This window comes from Gadus morhua, chromosome 14, assembly GCF_902167405.1.
Source record: "Gadus morhua chromosome 14, gadMor3.0, whole genome shotgun sequence".
Classification (NCBI taxonomy): domain Eukaryota; kingdom Metazoa; phylum Chordata; class Actinopteri; order Gadiformes; family Gadidae; genus Gadus; species Gadus morhua.
Window position 1 is genome coordinate 28936779 of NC_044061.1, and position 23513 is coordinate 28960291.

The 23513-nt window shown below is 47.0% G+C and overlaps 1 protein-coding gene across 4 annotated transcripts; it reads right to left on the minus strand.

Moving 5' to 3' along the window:
* homer2 (homer scaffold protein 2) lies at positions 1–23507 on the minus strand. Of its 4 annotated transcripts, XM_030377828.1 has the most exons (10): positions 20104–20153; positions 19883–19910; positions 17214–17370; positions 11499–11630; positions 10839–10931; positions 9512–9660; positions 9069–9225; positions 7935–8045; positions 6961–7041; positions 1–1754 (listed from the first exon to the last, which is right to left on the minus strand). In XM_030377828.1, exons 4-10 carry the CDS (start codon positions 11598–11600, stop codon positions 1566–1568), a joined length of 882 nt encoding a protein of 293 aa, XP_030233688.1. In that variant the 5' UTR covers positions 11601–11630; positions 17214–17370; positions 19883–19910; positions 20104–20153; the 3' UTR covers positions 1–1565. The 4 variants fall into 4 exon arrangements, with proteins under 4 accessions (XP_030233688.1, XP_030233687.1, XP_030233686.1 ...); XM_030377827.1 differs by lacking the exons at positions 19883–19910; positions 20104–20153 and adding an exon at positions 23343–23507; XM_030377826.1 differs by lacking the exons at positions 19883–19910; positions 20104–20153 and adding an exon at positions 22785–23196.
* Between the last annotated feature and the right edge of the window lie 6 nt (positions 23508–23513).

The following is a 23513-nucleotide window of genomic DNA, read 5'->3' on the forward strand; positions in this document are numbered from 1 at the left end:
TAGTAATTAAACTAAATTTTAAACAATTGTCATTTCTGTGGTACAATGTTGAACTTGGCTCACGAAAGGAGGGCAGGAGATGGGAAAAGGAGATGATCACGAGAAGTGTTCTGGCTTCTGCCAACCAATCAGCAAGAGATTTAAACGGGATCCAAACAGATTACACTCGCGGTATATTTCCCTTCTTTATACTCAGACACCGTCCTGCAATTAAGTTATTCTATTATCAAAAAAATAAAGAAGTTCAGAAGCCATAGATCTGGTATGAATACATATATTATACATTGTATTTGCACAGAAATACATTTTGGGTTAAGGTAGTGTTCGAGTTCAGGGTTGATTCTAGAAAAACGACTTCTTAATAGGCACCAATAAATAAAGTTGTAAATCAAACGAGGAAGAAAAACATAATCCAGAATTTTAGATCGAAGGCCCCAGCCCTCTCTATCCTTGCTATGAAGTTCCTGTTCACATTATTATCCCTGTAGCAGCACAGATTCCCAGCACCACCCATAGAAAGCTTGTATGGGAAGCACAAATATCGTCAAACATGCAAAACACAAAAAAGGTATTTTGATCACTTCACTGAAGGCAAAAGGGGTTCATACAGTATACTAGTATTTTTTGGATGAAGAACTCTGGAAAAATAAGTCAAATTTCCCTCTTAATGCAAATAAACGTGTCTTCAAGGATGGCAGCAAACCTTTGGAATCCTATTGCTGTCTTGTGTGTATAAGACGTCTGAGCCAGCGTTTGATTCTGACCTCAATGTCAGAGGCATTGGTAAATAAATGTTCTGGCACCTTCTCCCTTTACCCTACAATGAAAGTTAGGTTGAAAAAAAATCTTTCTTTGTGATGAACATGATTTTCCTCCACAAAAAACATCTGCTTGGTAGTGATGTCACTATGATGTCATTGTCATGATGTTATCCCTCGGCCAGAGTGGGGGGTGGGAGGTTGAGGGAGATGAGGGGGTGAGACGGTGGGAGGGTGGGATGGCGCCGCCCGGAGGCACTTGATTCGTGACCTTCAATCGTGTGTGTGTGTGTGTGTCTGTGTGTGTATCCTAACCTAAATACAAACTCTTCAAACACCTGAGATAGACGGGGGGCGGGGGCTCGGCCGGGTTCTCCCCTCAGGGGGGTCAGGGTCCATCAGGGGGGGATGTCAGTTAGCCCTTTTGTTCATAAAGCAAGCCTGGCTTTGTTGACCTGGTACAAACCATCCTGGGGCTGAAAAAAAAAACGGAATCACAGAGACGAGAGTCCAAGGGCCCGAACCCGCCACCCACCCTGTCCTCCAGCACCCAGCCCCCCCTCCCCAGAACACAGCAGCGGGGAAGGTCCCTACGTTAAGCTCAACACAAAGAACACGACTCCATCCTCCTAAGTCAGCCAAGCCCTCTCCCTCCACACATTTTAACCACACTTTCTGCAATAATTTTGTTCATTTCGATTCTTTTTGGAAAACCTAATTGTTGAGATTGGACCACACCATTTGGTGAGGGAAAGAGGGAGGATGACCTCGAGGTTAGGGTTAGTAGAATGCTTTGACCCTTGACCTCTAGTTGCCCACCCCCAGCTTGGATAGGCCCTGGCGGAACTCGTGCAGCTCGTCAATCTTCCCGTCCAGGATGTCCATGAACTTCTTGAGCTCGCCCTGCATGTCGCCCTGCTTCTGCCGGTTCTCATCCGCATCGGCCTGCAGGCCTCCTATCCGGCCGTCCAGCTCCACGTTCTTCGTCTCGGCAGTCTGGTGTCAGGGAGATAGGAATGCATTAACCGATATCAAAATAAACTTAAATGTTCATCTTAAAATGTATGAAAAGGTGAGAGAATAGTCCAGTGGTTCCACTCGGCTGAAAGGTATTGCGTTTGACCAAAATGCCGCAGATGAAGCTGGAGGCGTGGGTGAATAAGAGGTTGAACTAACTACAACTATACTAACCCCCGCCCCAGAGCCCTCAATAAGACCAGGGTCCACCCCTAACCCAAACACCGAAGGCCCCCACAGCCTTCTCCATACAGGCCTGCACAAGCATCTGGTCAAATAAACACATAGTATAGAGTCATTGGCCCTCATTTATCAAACGAGCGTGCGACAGAAAACGTGCGTAAAATGGACGTATGCTCATTTCAACGTTGAGCTTGGCATTTATCAATTTGAACGTGAGCGCAGGCTGCGATGAAATCTCAAGTCAGGTCTGAGCTCGTGTACGCAAGTTTTTTTGGCGCAACATACGGGTATTTCACTGATGAATAGTGTAGCACAAGTAGCCCATGTTGCACATCTGTATTAATTACTAAATAAATTGGAATTAGCCCAGCCGTTCAAACAATTAAAGTCAGGCCTAATTAAAAACAGTATAGCTATGAAAATAATTAGAATGTGACAGGTGAAATGTTTATTCAAATGTCTATATAAACAGGAGCTTTGCCAAATAGGTGGTCGAGTCTCAGCGATGGCAGATCTGGCTCTGTCTAAGACGAGAGAGTTTTTTCGAGACCGCGCCGATTTTTTTATGGAGAGCGATGAATGGCTCTTGAGTCGTTTTCGTCTCCCAAGGCATCTCCTGATGGAGCTATGCAATGCTTTGGAGCCACAGTTAAGGCGAGAAACTAGGCGATCAAACGCAATACCTGTGCCAGTGCAGGTGTGCTCTACCTTGGGGTTTTTGGCCACCGGGACCTTTCAGCGGGAGATCGGGGACAGGTCTGGTATTTCCCAGCCAAGTATTAGCCGAACCATGCCAGCAGGTTTGGCAGCTATAATGTCCCACTCCGAACGCTATATTAAATTCCCATATAATAACGATCAGCAAACTGGAATCAAACGGGATTTTTATGCTATTGCTAGGTTTCCAAATGTGATTGGTGCGGTTGAGTATACCCATGTGCGTATGAAGCCACCATCTATTGATGATTACGCGTACATCAACCGCAAAAGCTACCATTCAGTTAATGTTCAGATTATTTGCGATGCCAGAATGTCAATCCTGAACATAGTAGCCCGATGGCCTGGGGGCACGCACGATTCTTTTATTTTCCAAAATTGCAACGTTGGGCATCGTCTACATCAGGGCGTACTACATGGTCAGAGTCATCTCGGTGAGCCCAGAGGCTTGAAGTAGATCACGGTATTTTCCTCTCCACGCGTTAGATACAATTCCCTCCCTTAAGCTTCATAGTTACCATACCGAAACATGCCTACTTTATAACAATGTAGTGAGTTAAAAGCAACCCGGGATAGGTGTGTAAGTAAAAGGTGCTGGATGTGAATAATGGTTAACATGACTGATATCTGAAGGGTTAACCTAACCCTAACCTAACCCTTATGACTGAAGGGTTAACCTTACCCAACCCTAATGATTACTGAAGGGCTAAACTAACCCTAATGATGACTGAAGTTTAACCTAACCTAACCCCCCAGTAGTGTTTAGTACTGATGGTGTGCTTGAATACATCCCAACTGTGTTGTGTTTTCTGCATCTCTGATCATCAGACCTTCCCTTTGGATGGAGAGAGAGAAGGTATTCAAGGCACGCCGATGTTGTTCCAATGTCTCTCTTCCTTTGTTGTGCTAGGCCGTTAGTCAGAGCGAGGACACTGCCCCGTCCGGTTAGGCTGATCCCTGTGATTCATGTAGCGGACGCACAGCCAAACCACCCCAACCCTAGCCCCCACTACGGGCTGTTTTAACCTGTGTGTGTGTGTGTGTGTGTGTGTGTGTGTGTGTGTGTGTGTGTGTGTGTGTGTGTGTGTGTGTGTGTGTGTGTGTGTGTGTGTGTGTGTGTGTGTGTGTGTGGATAGGGCGTAGCATCATGAAAACGACCTCAACGTTCAGGTTCTACAGAGACTTGTCTTGTTGGAGAGGAACGCATTCCTGGGAGCTTTACTCACATAGACCACAAGGAGGACCAGAACTAGGACCAGGACTAGGAGGACCAGGACTAGGAGGACCAGGACTAGGAGGACCAGGACTAGGAGGACCAGGACTAGGAGGACCAGGACTAGGAGGACCAGGACTAGGAGGGCCAGGACTAGGAGGGCCAGGACTAGGAGGGCCAGGACTAGGAGGACCAGGACTAGGAGGACCAGGACCAGGAGGACCAGGACTAGGACCAGGACTAGGAGGACCAGGACTAGGAGGACCAGGACCAGGACTAGGACTAGGAGGACCAGGACTAGGAGGACCAGGACTAGGACTAGGAGGACCAGGACTAGGAGGACCAGGACTAGGACTAGGAGGACCAGGACTAGGAGGACAAGGACTAGGACTATGAGGACTCTGGTTAGGGTTAGGGTAGACTAACCATTAGGAGGACTCTGGTTATGGTTAGGGTAGACTAACCACTAGGAGGACTCTAACTAAATGTTCATCTTAAAATGTATGAAAAGGTGAGAGAATAGTCCAGTGGTTCCACTCGGCTGAAAAGTATTGCGTTTGACCAAAATGCCGCAGATGAAGCTGGAGGCGTGGGTGAATAAGAGGTTGAACTAACTACAACTATACTAACCCCCGCCCCCGAGCCCTCTATAAGACCAGGGTCCACCCCTAACCCAAACACCGAAGGCCCCCACAGCCTTCTCCATACAGGCCTGCACAAGCATCTGGTCAAATAAACAGACATTTGTAGAGTCATGGTGCTGTCCTTCTATATTAAAGGTAAACCAAAGGAATCCACTGTCTCTAGATGCATCATCAATGGGCTCTCCCCTTGGTTAAAAAGTGCTGAGAAATTATCACAGCAATCTTATACAAAATCAAGTCTCTACCATCTCTCTTGCGTCTTCTCATATTGGCCACAAGGAGGACCAGAACCAGGACCAAGAGGACTAGGACTAGGACCAGGACTAGGAGGACCAGGACCAGGACTAGGAGGACCAGGACTAGGAGGACCAGGACTAGGAGGACCAGGACTAGGAGGACCAGGACCAGGACCAGGACTAGGAGGACCAGGACTAGGACCAGGACTAGGAGGACCAGGACTAGGACCAGGACTAGGAGGACCAGGACTAGGAGGACCAGGACTAGGACTATGAGCACTCTGGTTATGGTTAGGGTAGACTAACCACTAGGAGGACTCTGGTTAGGGTTACGGTAGAATAACCACTAGGAGGACTCTGGTTAGGGCTAGGGTTGACTAACCACTAGGAGGACTCTGGTTAGGGTTAGGGTAGACTAACCACTAGAAGGTCTCAGGTAAGGGTAGACCAGGCAACCCTAGGCACGCGTGCCACCACTGGCAGGTGACTAGGAGGACTAGTCCTCCTAGTCCTAGTCCTGGTCCTCCTAGTCCTGGTCCTCCTTGGCACACAAAAAAAAAAGAAAAACATTTTTTATTTTTGTATTATTATTAAAAATGTTGACGCACAATGCGGCAGCATAATCATTAGGCCTGTTTTGGGCATTTCCTCCCAGTGCAAATATGTTTAAATGAGTTACTGAAAGCAGTGTTCTGAAATGGGATCAATTAATAGTTTTTAAACCGGTCGTGAGTAATAGACAAGAAAATATTGGGAAAGCCAGCAACAGGAAGGGGAGGAGTAGCGGTGGAATCCGACGCTAGCGCTAGAGACGCTGTCCATTTCCGCTCAGCCAGACTACTCGTTGCCAGACCCTACAGCTTTTTCTCATTTTACATCATAAAAATGACACAATGATGATAAAAAATGTTAGAATGTCTCAATTTAAGTCTGTAAATCATGCCAAAAAAAAGAAAAATAAATCGGCCAATACGGATACACATTAAAAAAAACGCAAATATCGGCCGATTATATTGGCTGGCCGATATATCGGTCAATCACTAATAACCACCAGGAGGCCTCAGGTTAGGGTTAGGGTAGACTAACCACTATGGTTAGGCTTAGGGTAGAGCAACCACTAAGAGGACCAGGGTAAGGGTTGACTAACCAATAGGAAGGATAAGGTTTAGGGTTACGGTAGACTAACCACTAGGAGGATTCTGGTTAGAGTTAGGGTAGACTAACCACTAGGAGGGTTAGGGTTAGGGTAGATTTACCACTAGGAGGGTTAGGATGTCATTTGTTTAGTCCTTAGTCCCAGCTACAGTCACAAAGGCTCTTCACAGGCTACACTATACAAACTATACTAACTATACTAACCCCCGCCCCGAGCCCTCTATAGGACCAGGGACCACCACTAATCCAAAACACCAGAGAGCCGAGGAACCCCTGAGAAGAACACAGGAGAGATCAGGTCTCCTTCCAGGAGAAATAAAGGCTAGGTACGATTATACAACTTTTTAGATTAGTAATGTGTTTAAAATAAAAATATTTGCACTCCAAGGAACGACCCCTATAAACTTGCTTAGGTCCTTGACTTTAAACTCGAAAGACTGTATCCAAACATTTAAAGCCTTTGACTACCAGGCCAACTAACCCTAAACAATCCAAACATCAGTAATTCTGCACTATGTGTGTCATGGCCTTAATGTCACCAGCCCTCGGGCCCAAACCATAATGGCACCAGCTCTCCTCTTTTCTTCTCCTTCTCCATTTAAAACCTTTCTTTCATTGGCTCCCCGACTCCCATTGTGCAGTGTCCCATCCTGTGTATGTCTGTACCCTCCTGTACTACTACATTCTCTGTGCTCGCGTCTCCCTACCACATTCTGAGTGTGAGCTGGGGGCCGAAGGCTCCGCTCGTCTAGAGCCTTCAGAAGACTCTGGCCTTTACTGAAGAGCAGGAGCAGTGAAGCAGTGAGATCTATTTCTTCAGGAGCGCCGCCCTGCTCACCCCAACCTGCTCTATGTTCCTGTCTGAGGAACCAAGAGGGTTAAGATGCTTCCTTCAACATGTTGGTGAAAAGTGTCAACTTGTTGTCTCCATGAAGAACAACAGGGCTGCCAGCTCTCCCTTCTCAGGGCAGGAGAAGGTCCCTGCTGTGCATGCCTCCTTCTGGAGATCCACACTCCTGAGCCGATGAGGGACTCACCCGTAGCTTATCGGTGATGCTCTCACACTCGGCCATGAGCTGAGGGATGATCTCCGCCTGCTTCCGCAGGTTCTGCAGCTCCTAGGAGAAGACAACATTCAGACGGTCAGCTCCCCCCTTCACCTCCACAATACCCCAGAACCACCTCCTTAGAGCTGAACACACACTAAACAGAACGGCGCTGGTGTAGTGAGGAGCAGGAGAGTCTCTAGCTCAGAGCTTCTGCCGGTTCAGAGTCTCACATCTGCATTCTTATCTGTCGGCATCTTGAGGAAGACATGAATCTGAGTTTCTTATGAAGGGCTATGTATACAACTATAATACCATTAAAGAATACTGGAGATTTTCAGATCCTCCTAAGGAACATGTGAGTTGAAGTGATGATTGCTGTACTGCTTTAGGCTGCACTCGGGAGCCATTATTCCTTCATGCTCACCTTATTGTAGCAGAGCGAGAAAGCAGACTGTTCGCTTTGCAGTCTCCCATCCAACACATCAATCCAACAAGCACCTCCTACTTTATCTTCCAGGTCTTGAAGCTACTGCTCGGTCAGTCGGTCATAAAGTAATAATGTCCAGCCAACCTCGAATAGTTCCACTTTTAGTTAGCTTCACTTTATATGGTTTATGAAGATCAATTCCTTCCAAATCCGTCAAAATCATTTTGACAATTATTCTGTTTCGTCTGACTAATAATGATTCATAATGATGCATGAATAATGATCATCTGGCCCCCCTCCTGTTAATTCCCAATATCCAACAGACCAGCTGGGGTGAATCTCAACCACTCACTCACCCCCCAACCCTAGAGGCTACAGAGCACACTCACCCCCCAACCCTAGAGGCTACAGAGCACACTCACCCCCCAACCCTAGAGGCTACAGAGCACACTCACCCCCCAACCCTAGAGGCTACAGAGAACACTCATCCCCTATTAGGGGAGGGGCCTCCATGAGGGCGTACGTTTCCGCTCACCTGTTCCTTGTCTTGTAGCTCCGCCTCCAGCTCCTGCACCTTGGCGGTCAGCTGAGCGTTCCTCTCCTGCTCCAGGCTGACCTCCTTGCACTGGGCTTCCAGCTCACTGATCTGAAGTCAACACAGGAGAACATGGTTCACAAGTTCTACTGAGAGACGGATCAGAAGGTAGAGATTATTATTTTAGTCATGCATTGAATCAGTGTTTATGCATTATAGACTAATCTGAGTCTTTCTAAGATTATTGTGAATCTTGAGGGGGAATATTTATTTATATTTTATAGAATACCGATACAGTCATTTCCCCCAACAGCAATACCTCTCTTAAAAAAACAAAACAAACCATTCTGTGACCCTCGTTACACAGAAACTATTTTAATTGTTTCAGTAGAAACAATTTTCAGTAGAAAAAGTAAATCGACCCTAAAACTCGTAAAAGTTATATTCATAAACAAACTAGTAGAGTGGCCAATCAGAAGCCCTTCTGCTCTGAATTTGTGAAACATCAGACATTTGAAATCATGCCTCCGCCTCCATACAAGAGAGAACAGCATCACTGAACAAAAACCATTTACTACCAAATCATATCTATCTTTATTTTACATCAAACCAGCATAGAGCCACTCCCCAATTTAGGAAGAAATATCCGGATGAAGTAGGAAACCTTTCAAGGCATACACTGACGTGGTGCTCTGCTGTCTCCTGTCAGAGACAACGACCAAGCCTCCTCCTCCAGCATCGCCATCACCCCCATAACCACCTCCACCACCACTCTCCCCTTCACCATCACCAGCCTCACCCCCACAATCACCATCACCACCTCCACCAGCACCACCCTCACCCTCACCATCACCACCACCCCCACCTCCACCAGCAGCACCCCCCTCACCACCACCCTCACCTCCACCAGCACCCCCCCTCACCAGCACCACCCTCACCCCCACCAGCACCACCTCCACCCTCACCCTCACCACCTCCACCCCTCAACACCACCACCAAAGCAAAGGGAAAATGTGTGTTCAGAAGAGACTAACGGTACGTCAGTACAGACCAAGGGGCGGTATGCCCACCAAAGAGCTGCACAGTTGGGTTAGGGTTAGGGCTGCAGTGTCGGGGAGGAGTGGAGAGCCCCACCTTGTCCCGCAGAGCGTCGCTCTCCTCCTTGCAGACGCTAAGCTGCTTCTTCCAGCTCTCCACGTTGGCCGAGGACTCAGTCAGCGCGTCCTCCAGCCGCGCGTTGCTCTCCTGCAGCGTCTGGAGCTCCGTCTCCCACTTCTTGGCGTTGGTGTTGCTGTGGTGATGAGGAGAGGGGGGGCTTGAGCACGGCCGGCGGCTTGTCTCAACCTGGGGGCTCCCCAAACTCTGTGTGACCCCCGAACCCTGTGTGACACCCTAACCCTGTGTCCCCCTGACCCTGTGACCCCCTAACCCTGTGTGACCCCCTAACCCTGTGTGACCCCCTAACCCTGCGTGACCCCCTAACCCTGCGTGACCCCCTAACCCTGTGTGACCCCCTAACCCTGTGTGACCCCCTAACCCTGTGTGACCCCCCAACCCTGTGACCCCTAACCTCCTACCTCTGTTCCACGGCGGTCTTGAGGCGGTCGTTCTCGCTCATGAGCAAGGCAGCCTCGGGGCCCACGTGGGAGATCTTCTCATCGTCGGTCCCGTTGATGCTGGAGGCCTGGGGGGTGGAGGGGTTGGAGGGGGTCACACGCCCCGACTCCTGACGGGCCAAGGAACAGACGACAATGTGAGCCCCTGTTCTAACCGTTCACCTCTCTGTCCAATATTAACATTGATAACAACTATAGTAGTAACACTGTAACACTAACACTGTAAGTCACACTATAGTAGTAACACTGTAGCACTATAATAGTAACACTGTAGCAATATAGAAGTAACACTGTAACCATAACACTGCAACAGTAACACTGTAGTAGTAACACTGTAGCACTATAGTAGTAACACTGTAGCAATATAGAAGTAAAACTGTAACCACAACACTGTAACAGTAACACTGTAGTAGTAACACTATAGTAGTAACACTGTAGCAATATAGAAGTAACACTGTAATCACAACACTGTAACACTGTAGTAGTAACACTGTAACCATAACACTGTAACAGTAACACTGTAGTAGTAACACTGTAGCACTATAATAGTAACACTGTAGCAATATAGAAGTAACACTGTAACCATAAAACTGTAACAGTAACACTGTAGTAGTAACACTGTAGCACTATAGTAGTAAGTTACACTATAGTAGTAACACTCTAACAGTAACAATGCAACCAACACTATAGTAGAAACACTATAGTAGTAACACTGTAGCACTATAGTAGTAACACTGTAACAGTAACACTACAATAGTAACACTATAGTTACACTGTAACAGTAACACTATAGTAGTAACACTATAGTGACACTGTAGCACTATATTAGTAACACTATAGTAGTAACGATATAGTAGTTACACAATGGCCTTAAACAACCTTACCAGGACCATGTGTTTTTTTCATTGTCATAATTTTAATAATAGTTAAAAATACATGTTAAAGAGAGTATGCTATATAACTGCTAAAATTCCTCGCACATTTAAGCCTTACTTAACGTTCATTAAATCCTTAAAGTAGCTTTGTGTTCTTATCTGCATTAGAGGGAAGGCTGTGATGGTATGCTGGTCCATAGCTGGGTGACGTCATGAGGTCAGGGTGATGTCATGAGGTCAGGTGATGTCATGAGGTCAGAGTGATGTCATGAGGTCAGAGTGATGTCATGAGGTCAGGGTGATGTCATGAGGTCAGAGTGATGTCATGAGGTCAGAGTGATGTCAGGAGAGGAGGGTGATGTCATGAGATCAGGGTGATGTCAGGAGAAGCGGGTGATCAGACTGAGGGCTACCTGGGAGTGATTGCTTGATGTCTCCATTTTCTCCTGAGATTTGTCTCTGGCCAGTTTCGCCGCATCCTTCACCTCTTGGAACTTCTCAGCAAACTAACAGGAACACAACAGGAGCAATTGAACAGAATCCAATCCAAATTGACCACTTGTGTTTGCAATAATAATTATAATAAGTGCTGTCAAGCGATTAAAATATGTAATCGCGATTAATGTAATAGTTAACTCAATATCCCTTGATTTCTTTGTCCCATTAGTTTTTCTCATTTTAATGCTCTTAACAACATGGAGAAGTGCATCGGCTTGCCTTGTGCAAATGTTTTTTTATTGATAACAACATTGGCATATACTGATCAAAACAGCCTATAGCGCAATTAAACGATGAATATGCAAACATACTGCCTTGAACATAGCAGTCAGGCTATTAATTCTTTGTTTTTGAGTCAAAGAAAAAAAAAAATTGCGTTAATCGCGCGATAAAAAAAATTAATGCCGTTAAAATTGGTTTGCGTTAACGCCGTTAATAACGCGTTTAACTGACAGCACTAATTATAATATATTATATTGAAGAGCTGAAATGAACCCTGAGCTGTTCAAGGATCTGGGTCAGATCTTCTGATCTTTTAACGTTCTCCTCCTCTATAGTAACGACTGTGTACCAACCTTCGCAAGCTGCTGCTCTGAGCCGAAGCCAAGGCCGAAGACTGTGTTGGCCCTGCTGTCGGCCCACTGGCCAAACTTCTGGGAGGTCTTGGTGAAGGTCATGTTGGGGGTGATGGTGCTGTTGATGATCACCTGTAAAGGAGAAGAAGGAGAGGAATGATGAATTTGCGACACTCTGAAACTCTGTACAATTTATGAAAAGGTCATTTTTATCAGCAGATAGGATTTAAGTTAGAGGCTGCTGTGGTCTGGGAGTTGCCCCCCATCTGCATTGACTGGATGACTCGCAAATGGGTTCTGAGACACAATATAAGCGTGTTAAAGCTAAATGCCCGAGACCGTGGAGAAAGCCTAAGAATGGGTTTAGTGTTAAGGCCCATTCACACCTTACGATTAATACGGATAGGGACCCTTGAGTCCGGTCCCGAAGTTCGTTTCGTTCGTCAGTGGGTCCGTCGGCACTGAGCTTACGATTCCGGATTGCTCCGGGAGAAACAGAGCAATACCAATGGAAAAAGTCCAACCATTCGCGAAAATAGAGAGAGAGTAGCATAATATTTGATATGTATATACATATCAAATATGTATATACCTTACCTTACCTTTTTATTTTATTGTTCACCTGATTTGGCAATGAGTAGGCCTAACTGTTCATTTAAAATGGTGCAAAATTTTGAGGAGAGAATCTTTTTGTTGGTGAGAGGTATCACATGCCACCGCCGTGTAGACCTACACTTTTTGCGCCTTTTTTGGCAGATTTCAGATAACACAAAGCAAAATCATCTCCCTCACAGATGCCATGTTTGCGATTGTCGATGCCGGTAATTTGTCACACAACAATCACTGCCCTCTAGAGGATGTATTGCTTAACATCCATAACAATGCTGAAACCTGTTATGTTACGTGACTTCTGCTCTCAACCAAACCTGGTCGGGAACAGGTTTTCAGCCAAGTCTATTGGGTTAGATCAGCGTGCGCAGCTTCCTAGCCCCACCTTTGACAATGGCGTCACCATTACTTGGTGTTCCCGTGGACCTTGGAGCCCGTATCGTACAGGGGTCTCTCAGACAGAGGCGATCCCTTGGCATTGCCTGAGAATATTCTTTTATGAGAGATACAGGTTCTCATCAGAGGGTATTCGCTATTTGATCTTGTAGGACCAGTCTTAAATTTCTGGGCGGGGGGTTCGACCCCCAAGTGTGAAGCTTAAAAAGTCCCAATTCTCATGCAAATGGAATGCTTATTCGCTGAAGGTTATGGAATTATATTTTTGTGCCTATTTCGAGATTGAACCCATATTTTCAAGGCCTTGCTGGCACGACATCTATGGGGGTAAAAGGCATGAGGATAGACCGGCGAGATTTGAACCCCGGCCACTGGCATTCGGTCTTATACTAATCCACTACGCCACCGCCGCTACCTCTCAGCAGTTGAAAACCTATGCAATACATTTCTTATATAGGGTGTATTTAAAGTGAATTCCCTGAATTATAGAATAAGGTAGGTTGGACGTTGCTTAGGCATCATTCTATTGGGATAATGGCGGACAATTCTGCACGTGGCACATTTATTTTATAGACAATATGCAGAAGCTTTTCAGTTACACGCTTTTATATCGACTGCTTGATCTATCCAATTTTTAAAGGTGAGTAAAATGATGCGACAAACGCCCCTTTCACATAAACGCGCATTAAACCTAAAGCGGAAAACCTGGCTCGACTAATCGAATCCTAAGTGAGCTTCGTAGTACCATTTAACTCTGATCCCGTGTTGCGTCTCTGTCGATCAAGGCTTTCCCAAGAAAGCCTGGGTATGTTCAGCGAGGTTCGTAGTACAGGGCACTGATGTCATTGTTTGGAAGAATCAGGACATCACGGTTTGATATTTAGATAACATGAAACTTCCTTTCATGGTTTGCTTTTTACTTAGCATAACAATATCATGGTTTGGTGTTTAGTCGACATGAACCCTCCATTCAGGGTTTGATTTTGATCTGGTATAAAACTTGCTACCTTGATCCTCACTTGCTAATTATGGATAGCATGAGAATGTGGTGCGAATGTAGAACAGACTCATTCTTCCTTGGTTCAAAGACCAGCCCTACCCAGTCCAAAGCTTCAACCAAGCCCTTAACGTATGAGGGCCCAATGCTCCTACCAACACAACACCACTAGTTGCATATTAACATTCCTCCACTGACGGATTGGATTACTATAACCCAAGGGGGGCTGGACTTCTCTGTGCACATCTAGCTATCATAGTAGAGTCTGTAGCCTACTATTAATTATTGACTTCAACAATAACTATTTGTGCAGACTCTGCAACCACTAGATGGATCCATCATCAATTTAGAAGCCACCTTATTTTTCCCAATGATATTTATCTATCTATATATATATAATGATATAAATTATGTCCATTCATGCACCCATGATCACAGTATATACAGATCCAAACAAAGAGCTACCCGATCTTACCAACCGGATAAATCTTTAGGGACGCACACACCCAAACCCATCAACACATACCTGCCATTGCTAACCCAGTAACCTAAGAGTTCAAATGACTTCATCAATATCTGCTAATGTAGTGAGTCAGCTGTTGTAGATCCGCAGGGTCGTGGCTGGTAGAAGCCATCTGCCCTAGCATCAGATTACATGCATCTATTAGCTGCTACTAAACAGGATTCATAACAGCTGATCTAACCGAGCTTACTGATGTAGTCAGACACAGCCATGGCTACACACACACACACACACACACACACCACACACACACACACACACACACACACACACACACACACACACACACACACACAACACACACACACACACACACCCCAAAAGATGTGCAAGTCACCCTTACAATTAGGTGACAGAAAGAGACTTTAATCACAGTGATTCTATTGTCCCACGGCAACATGGCTTTGAAAGCAGCAGTGCTGAAATGAACAAGTGTCTCCAGTCTTCTTGAACGCCCCCACATTCTCTTGAATGAGGTGTCTGCAAAACACACTTCACCAAGTCGTTCCTAAGCACACAGTGCGAACAGTTAGGGTCACTAGGTTAGGGTCACTAGGTTAGGGTCACTAGGGTTAGGGTCACTAGGTTTAGGGTCACTAGGGTAAGGGTTAGGGTCACTAGGGTTAGGGTCACTAGGGTGAGGGTCACTAGGGTTAGGGTCACTAGGGTAAGGGTTAGGGTCACTAGGGTTAGGGTCACTAGGGTAAGGGTTAGGGTCACTAGGGTTAGGGTCACTCGGCCACAGAATCTTTAAACATGCTGAAGGCGGTGTCACCCTGCAGGCCTGATATGAATATTAAGTTGGATAGTTGGAAAGAGTTATATAAAGACAAAAATATATATACAAAGACATGGAAATAAATGATAAAGAAATACATAAATGACACTTCAGACACTGGGATTGTGTGGGCATGCAAATGACTAAGAGAAGTAAGGGAGCAAGTCACAGAGTGGGAGTGAAGGAGAAAGAGAGACAGAGAGACATAGGCAGAGAGTCTGAGCGAGAGGGACTGAGAGACATAGAGAGAGTCAGAGCGAGGCTGTACGCTAGAGAGAGAACGTCAGAGAAAGAAGCGATTGACAGGAGCAGCTGCTGTGGCCGGGAGTTGGACTGTGTATCAAGTAGCAGAGAAGGAGCAGAGGCACAACAGGGAGCTAGAAGAAGCTAAGAGGAGCAGAGCCACAACGAGGAGCTAGGAGGAGCCAGTGGGAGCAAGGAGGAGCAGAGGAGCAGGCCTGACTGAGGGTAAGGTTCCCCAGGGTTAGGGTTAAGGTTAGCCGTTAACCCTAACCCTGAGGAGCCCGGGAGCCCGGGGGGGGGGGGGGGGACCCTTTAAATAGTCGTCCTGTCTGGGTGATATAGTGGAGCGTCGGTTTCAACCACACATTCTGGAGCTCTTACACATGAAGCTAAGTATTATCACTCTGTTTCTGCTCCTAGGAGCATCACAGCATAAAGGTAACAGGGCTAGCATCGTTGATAATGAAAGTGTGTGTGAGATAGATACATAGTTGTGCTGTATGTCGACTGGTGGACTTCAGTGTGAGGTTCCCATCGCCAGCACGTGGTGTGATCGCCTTCAATCGCCATGGAAACACGCTACCCTCTATCTGCTGGAGGAAGGAGCACGATGGGCAGCGAGCAGCAGCGTCTGCTGGGGTGGTGAGCCCCGTCAAGTCTTGGAGAACATAGGAGTAAATTTAGAGCACAACCGTGGCTGTACAGACAAGGTCCTGTGGACCAACCCTCCCTCCTTTACCCTAGCCCTAACCCTAATCCTCCCTCCTTAAGACTAGCTCTAACCCTCCCCTCCCTCCTTAAGACTCGCTCTAACCCAACCCTCCCTCCTTAAGACTAGCTCTAACCCTCCCTCTTTAAGACGAGCCCTAGAGGACTAGAGGGTTGGGTTAGACTAGCTCTAACCCAACCCTCCATCCTTAAGACTAGCTCTAACCCACCCCTCCATCCTTAAGACTAGCTCTAACCCTCCCTCTTTAAGATTAGCTCTAACCCCCCCCCCCCCCTTAAGACTAGTTTTAACCCTCCCTCCTTAAGACTAGCTCTTTCCCAACCCTCCCTCCTTAAGACTATCTCTAACCCTCCCTCCTTAAGACTAGCTCTAACCCTCCCTCCTTAAGACTAGCTCTAACCCTCCCTCCTTAAGACTAGCTCTAACCCTCCCTCCTTAAGACTAGCCCTAGAGGACTAGAGGGGTGGGTTAGACTAGCTTAGGTTAGACTAGCTCTAACCCAACCCTCCATCCTTAAGACTAGCTCTAACCCAACCCTCCATCCTTAAGACTAGCTCTAACCCTCCCTCTTTAAGATTAGCTCTAACCCTCCCTCCATAAGATTACTCCTAGCCCTAATCCTACTTAAGCCTAGCTCTAACCCTAACCCTAAACCTCCCTCCATAAACCTAACCCTAGGGCATTGGTTCTCAAAGTGCGGCCCGCGGGCCAATGGCGTCCGGGAGAAACATTCCTGGCGGCCCGCAATGACATACAGATGCAAGTAAATAAAAAATAAAATAAAAAGTTTTTCTCTTTTTTTATTATATCAATATTAATTTAAACAAAAAGAAAAATTATAAAGAGAAAAGTCGACTCTCTAGCATTCAATTAAATCCTGTTACATTTGTTAGTTTTAATCCGACTGTACATTACTTTGAAAGGATGAACCTCAGTTTCGTGATTTAGACCTCACTTGACCTCACTCCCAGAGGTCCACGGTGCAATGTTTTTTCTCACCACTGGTATGCTGACGGCGTTTCCCGCCTAATTTTCTTTCCTTTGGCGGCCCTCAGTCAAATTTTGGGTTCCTAAATTGGCCCTCAGCTGTCAAAACTTTGAGAACCCCTGTCCCCTGTATCTTTATGAATAGTAAACTGAGAAGATTAAGGGGGAAATTTACTTCTGGAACCAGAACGCTGTGCAACTGGAACCAGTTGCACTCTATTGCATCCAGTTTCATTGTGTCGACGCCCGTTGGTGGCGCCCTGTGGGAAAATGAACGGAGAGGTTCCTGGCTAACAGACGTGTTATGTTACATCCTTCTATGCATTATATTTTGGCTCCATGAATCAGATGACTTTTATCCCTTATATGGCTTCCTGTAGCGGGTAGTTTCTCAACCGATACTCCCTTGGTTGAGTCTGGTTAGGAGACCTGGTCGATGTGAACCCACGCACCTTCGAGCCATCCACGCTGATGATGCGGTAGCTGTTTCGCGTGCTGTCGTAGAAGTAGGAAACGGTGACCGCCTGCTTGCTGGCAGGAACCCAGTTCTTCTTGGTGGTCGGGTCGATCTGGAACACATGGGCCCTGGTGGTGAAGATGGGCTGCTCCCTGGACAGGAGGAGCAGGAGAGAGACACAGGAGGAGAGGAGGAGGAGGAGGGGGAGGAGGAGAGGAACCCAGGAGGAGGAGGAGGAGGAGGAGGAGGAGGAGGAGGAGAGGAACCCAGGAGGAGGAGAGAGACACAGGAGGAGGAGGAGGAGAGGAACACAGGAGGAAGAGGAGGAGAGGAACACAGGAGGAAGAGGAGGAGAGGAACCCAGGAGGAGGAGAGAGACACAGGAGGAGGAGGAGGAGGAGGAGGAGGAGGGGAACCCAGGAGGAGGAGAGGAACCCAGGAGGAGGAGAGAGACACAGGAGGTGGAGGAGGAGGAGAGAGACACAGGAGGTGGAGGAGGAGGAGGGGAACACAGGAGGAGGAGGAGGAGAGAGACACAGGAGGAGGAGGAGCAGGAGGAGGAGGAGAGGAACACAGGAGAAGGAGGAGGAGGAGGAGGAGGAGAAGAACACAGGAGGAGCAGGAGGAGGAGGAGGAGAAGAACACAGGAGGAGCAGGAGGAGGAGGAGGAGAGAGACACAGAGGAGGAGGAGGAGAGAGACACAGAGGAGGAGGAGGAGGAGGAGGAGGAGGAGGAGGGGAGGGAACACAGGCGGAGGAGGAGGAGGAGAGAGACACAGGAGGAGGAGGAGAGGAACACAGGAGGAGAACACAGGAGGAGGAGAACACAGGAGGAGAGAAAGAAAGAAAGAAAGAAAGAAAGAAAGAAAGAAAGAAAGAAAGAAAGAAAGAAAGAAAGAAGTCTGTCATTGTCTTTCTGAGGATCGGAGGTCCACATCTTGAATGACCTGAACCCGTGGCCTCAGGGCCTCGTGGCCCCGTGGCCTCAACGGCCCTTGGCCTCAGTGCTTAGTGGCCCCGTGGCCTCAACGGCCCGTGGCCTCAGTGCCTAGTGGCCTCGTGGCCTCAGGGCCCCGTGGCCTCAGTGCCTAGTGGCCTCGTGGCCCCGTGGCCTCAGGGCCCCGTGGCCTCAGTGCCTAGTGGCCTCGTGGCCCCGTGGCCTCAGGGCCCCGTGGCCGGCCTCAATGGAGCCCTCTGGTCCTTAGGTCTCAAACACGTCAGTCAACCTTCTGTTGGACAGAAGATGTCTGCACTGTGATGCAAACTGGAAGATCTAGTGCGGGCAGAATGTGAGTCAGCTCACTTCCTTAGCGTCAAATAAAAGGTGTGTTTTTTCTGTTTGTTCTTCAAGAGAGGAGCGACCTCCAAGGAACCAGTGGGGGGGGGGGGGAGTGAACATAGTGATAGAGAGAGATTCATTCTCAGTGCACCGAATGACTATGGAAATACTTGGTGTTCGATGCAGTGTGACGCTCTCTGTCTCCTCTTTCATCTAGTGCTCTCCTATTTCACAACAACTATATAAACTCAGACAGACACAATCAATCATTTAGTCATGCACCCATCAGTCTATAAGAACCATTGCTGTTCTGCAGCTAGTCCTTCTGAAGAGACACAGCTTGGTGGTCACAGTTGCATTCTGGATTTGTTTTGTCTTAATCAGTAAAACAAAGAAGAATTTGGGTAGTTAAGAGGACATTTGGGACAAGTGAGGGAAATATTGTACAGTATTGAGAAAGAAAGCAATGAATGAGTTATGTTGGCGAGAAGCCGACGAAACAGGTTTAATAATCCCAACATTCCTGAGTTACAGGGAGCATATTGTTAATCAGACAGTTAGAAAATAGTGTATAAGCCAGAGGCTATTAAAGCATTTACTTCCACTGGAATTAAGGCCCTCATACAAATTAAAGCTACATACATGGGCTACCCTTTTTATCCTCATCTCAGAACTGATCGGCTTTGGGGAGAAACAAAACCCATTATACAGATCACTGTTGTCACACAAAAGCGGGCGGACACACACACACACACACACACACACACACTTTGGGGGTTTTGTCCTGTCAGTGGTTGTTTATCTTTATTTACTTTTTGTTGTTTGTTTTTTATGTCATTGTTGTTAACGGTCATGTGTATCTGTCTTTTCACTGAGAACAATTTCCCAAAGGGGACAATACATTTCTAACACACACACACACACACACACACACACACACACACACACACACCACACACACACACACACACACACACACACACACAACACACACACACACACACACACACACACACACACACGACAACACAAGGGAGCTTAACTCTACCGTGAGCCTATTGACTCCTATATATGGGTAAGGGTAACCCAGGTTAGGGTTACGTTAACCCATGTTAGGGTAACCCAGGTCTACATAGCTTGCTGCCTGAAGACTAGTATGAAGCTGGGGGTTTCCCCCCGTTAGGTGTTAGGGTGAGGTGTGAGGGTGAGGTGAAAGGGTTATATCGTCATCAGGAACATGCTTCTGCCTCGTAGTAATGCATGCAGAGCGTAATATCCTCAGCTTGTAACTGTTTGTAGCTGATAGAAAGTGAGGCGGTCTCATCAGAGATTGTGACACATTCTTCACGTTCCTAACCTCCTCACATTCCAATGTTAATGCTCACCAAACATGTTTCACCAGGGAGGGGCTGCCTGATGGGGAAACAAGAGACACTGCAGGGTTATCTATCTATCTATCTATCTATACATATACATATATATACACACACATACATATATAATAATCATGGAGAGGGACGGAAACCTCTCGCATACAACGCATGCAGTGGGATATCAGTGACTTATGAAGTACGATGTTGTGTTTGCTTCACTGTGTTCCCTTCACCTGGGATCTCCACCGGGCTGAGACACACGGACGACAGTATCTTCCCTTACTGCCTCTGGTGCAATGCAGGGGGGGGGGGGGTCAGGTATGCAACACAAGTCTGGGGGAGAGAGGAGGACTAGGAGAGCAGAGGGGGAGAGAGGAGGACTAGGGAGAGCAGAGGGGGAGAGAGGAGGACTAGGGAGAGCAGAGGGGGAGAGAGGAGGACTAGGGAGAGCCGCAGCGTGAAGCAGATGGTCCACAAACCCTGAACCATTTGCTGAGGAACCGTCTCCCACCATCCCACCCCACCCCCACCACTCCTTTATTCATCATGAGAAGCACCTTCTCTCCCCCCGCATCCCCCCTCCCTCTGGCAGGTCACAGGGTGAGGGGAACCCTGGGAGAACCACAGGGTGAGGGGAACCCTGGGAGAACCACAGGGTGAGGGGAACCCTGGGAGAACCACCCTCACCTGCAGCAGCAGCAAGAGCGAGCGAGAGACTATGGGAGGTGACAGAACAGCTAATCAATGAGGGTAAAGCCGCAGTGCCACCGCTGACCAGCCGGCAGATTATGAAGCCGGCCTCAGTGAAGGCCTCTGAGCCGGCTTACTCTGAGCAGCCAGCCCTCACTAAGTCGGCTGGGATCGCACACGCTGGAGTGCGATCTCCACTAGAGTCGGCGAGCAGCGTGTGAAGCTTTACCTCAGTCAGCGTTACCTCAGTCAGCGTTACCTCAGTCAGCGTTACCTCAGTCGAAGTAACCAGGGCTCCTCCAGTCATCAGGCATCGTTACCTCAGTCAGCGTTACCTCAGTCAGCGTTACCAGGGCTCCTCCTGTCATCAAGAAGCTTTCCCTCAGTCAGCGTTACCAGTGCTCCCTCCTGTCATCAAGAAGCTTTCCCTCAGTCAGCGTTACCAGGGCTCCCTCCTGTCATCAAGAAGTTTTCCCTCAGTCAGTGTTACCAGGGCTCCCTCCTGTCATCAAGAAGCTTTCCCTCAGTCAGCGTTACCAGGGTCTCCCTCCCTCCTGTCATCAAGAAGCTTTCCCTCAGTCAGCGTTACCAGGGCTCCTGTCAAGAAGCTTTCCTCTCAGCGTTACCAGGGCTCCCTCCTGTCATCAAGAAGCTTTCCCTCAGTCAGCGTTACCAGGGCTCCCTCCTGTCATCAAGAAGCTTTCCCTCAGTCAGCGTTACCAGGGCTTCTCCAGTCATAGGTCAGCGTTACCTCAGATGTTAAATCATTGCCCAATACTGTTTTGATATTATTTTTGCTGGTATGATTTAATCGAAATAAAACCAGGGAATGAATTACTTCAAATGTATTGCTTGTTCAGAAAGGAGCTTGGTACCACCAGACAGACATGATGCTTGGCTGGCTGGCCATGTCTCTACTGAAACACTGCAAAGAACTATCCCTCACCCTTCTGAAACACTGCTAAGAACTAACCCCCACCCTCACCCTACTGAAACACCACAAGGAATTAAACCTCACCCTAACCCTCCTGAAACACCACAAAGAACTAACCCTCACCCTAACCTGACCCTCACCCTCCTGAAACACCGCAAAGAACTAACCCTCACCTCACCCTTCTCCCAAGACACATATCTGCAGTACATTTCCATCTCAAACCTGGTAGCTGAGTGGACTACAGATGGAACCAGTCGGTGTTAGAAGGGTTGGTGCAAACACAGGATCATAGACTGGAATTAATTGGATCATAGAGTAGTGATAATCGTTGCGATATATAATGTCCAGACTCTTTCAGGGTGCAGGAGCGGCCCTGGATAACAACACATGGCACTAGGAAACATAAACTGCTGGAATCAAATAAATTGAAAATTAATGTATATATATATAAATAAAACTAGTTTAAGGAAGTTTTGAAGAGTTATAGTTAATTATAAGATTTTCGAATAAAGAACTGCTATCAGAGCGCTTTAAAAATGACATCCAACACACGCGAGATAGAGCGATGTGGACATTAATTAGACCTGCTGGAGGCTGCGCAGTGAGAGCCTGCTGATTGCATAACACCCGCTGCCCACACTGCAACACACGATGGTGGTTTCACCTCCGAACCACAATCACACACGGAGCAACGCTGCTCTGACAGCCACGCCCCCAGCCCTGCTCTGACAGACACACGCCCCCCAGCCCTCGAATACGACGGAATGTTATGTTATAGGGCCTACTAATGAACACCATCCTAATTCAACTTAACTGAGCCCCACTCTTCCATACTTGAAAAGTCATAAATTGACTGAAGGCTTCCGAGAACCAATAATACGAGGAAGAACTTAAGATAGTGGGATTCAAAGAAAACCACAGCCACATACACATGTATTAAAGTTACCCAATGTATCAAAGTGATCCATGTATCAAAGTAATCCATGTTTTAAGTATTAAAGTGATCCATATATTAAGTATTAAAGGGATCCATCATGTATCAAAGTGATATATGTATTAAAATGATCCATGTATTAAAATGATCTATTTATTAAAGTGATCCATGTCTTAAGTATTAAAGTGGTCCATATATTAAGTATTAAAGTGATCCATGTATCCAAGTGATCCATGTATTAAAATGATCTGTATTAAAGTGACCCATGTCTTAAGTATTAAAGTGATTATATATTAAGTATCAAAGTGATCCATGTATCAAAGTGATCCATGTATCAAAGCGTGTCGTGGACTCACCCCATTGCGCGTACTTGAAGAACAGAACAGCTCCTTTCGCCCTGGCTATGCTATTGGGTTTTGTGTGAAAAATATCAGTTCAGAACATGAATTAAGTCCACTTGACGATCAGCAGGCAACAGACTTCATTCCTCGACCACAACCTCCAAACAAGTCCTTGGCACAGCGACGGCTGAAATAGGAGACGACTTGGTTAACTCGATCCACCGGCTCGTCAGGGTTCTTAAGCGGAGATATGCGTCAAAACCATCCGTCTACTGCTCGGCTCGGTGTACTAATACATGAAGTTAGTGAACGCGTTTCGTTCCGGCGGTGCAAGACTTGTTTCTCCAGCAGATTGCGATCATCTGAGGAGCGGACAGAAGCGACAGCAGCGACACAGAGCGGTTCCACCTGCTCTGTTTCCACCCACACTTTGTCTGCTCTGTGAAGAGTTCATCCAACATCGCACTTCTATACAGCTGTACATCAACATAGAAATCCCAATCAAATACATTCCAATTAAAAATATATATTCATGAATTCACCTTTGACTCGTGGTAAACGTAAGACACTTACATGTTAATTGCCCTTGATGTTTGATTAAGCAGTAGCACTTGTACTGTTAGTGATTTTAGGATTTTTAGTGCTGTGGAATCTGTTACTTTATATACATATACAACTAATGAAAGGATCAGTGTCGCAGCAGAAAGCCGTCGACCCTTCAAGTGTTGGCGAACATGCGCCCAC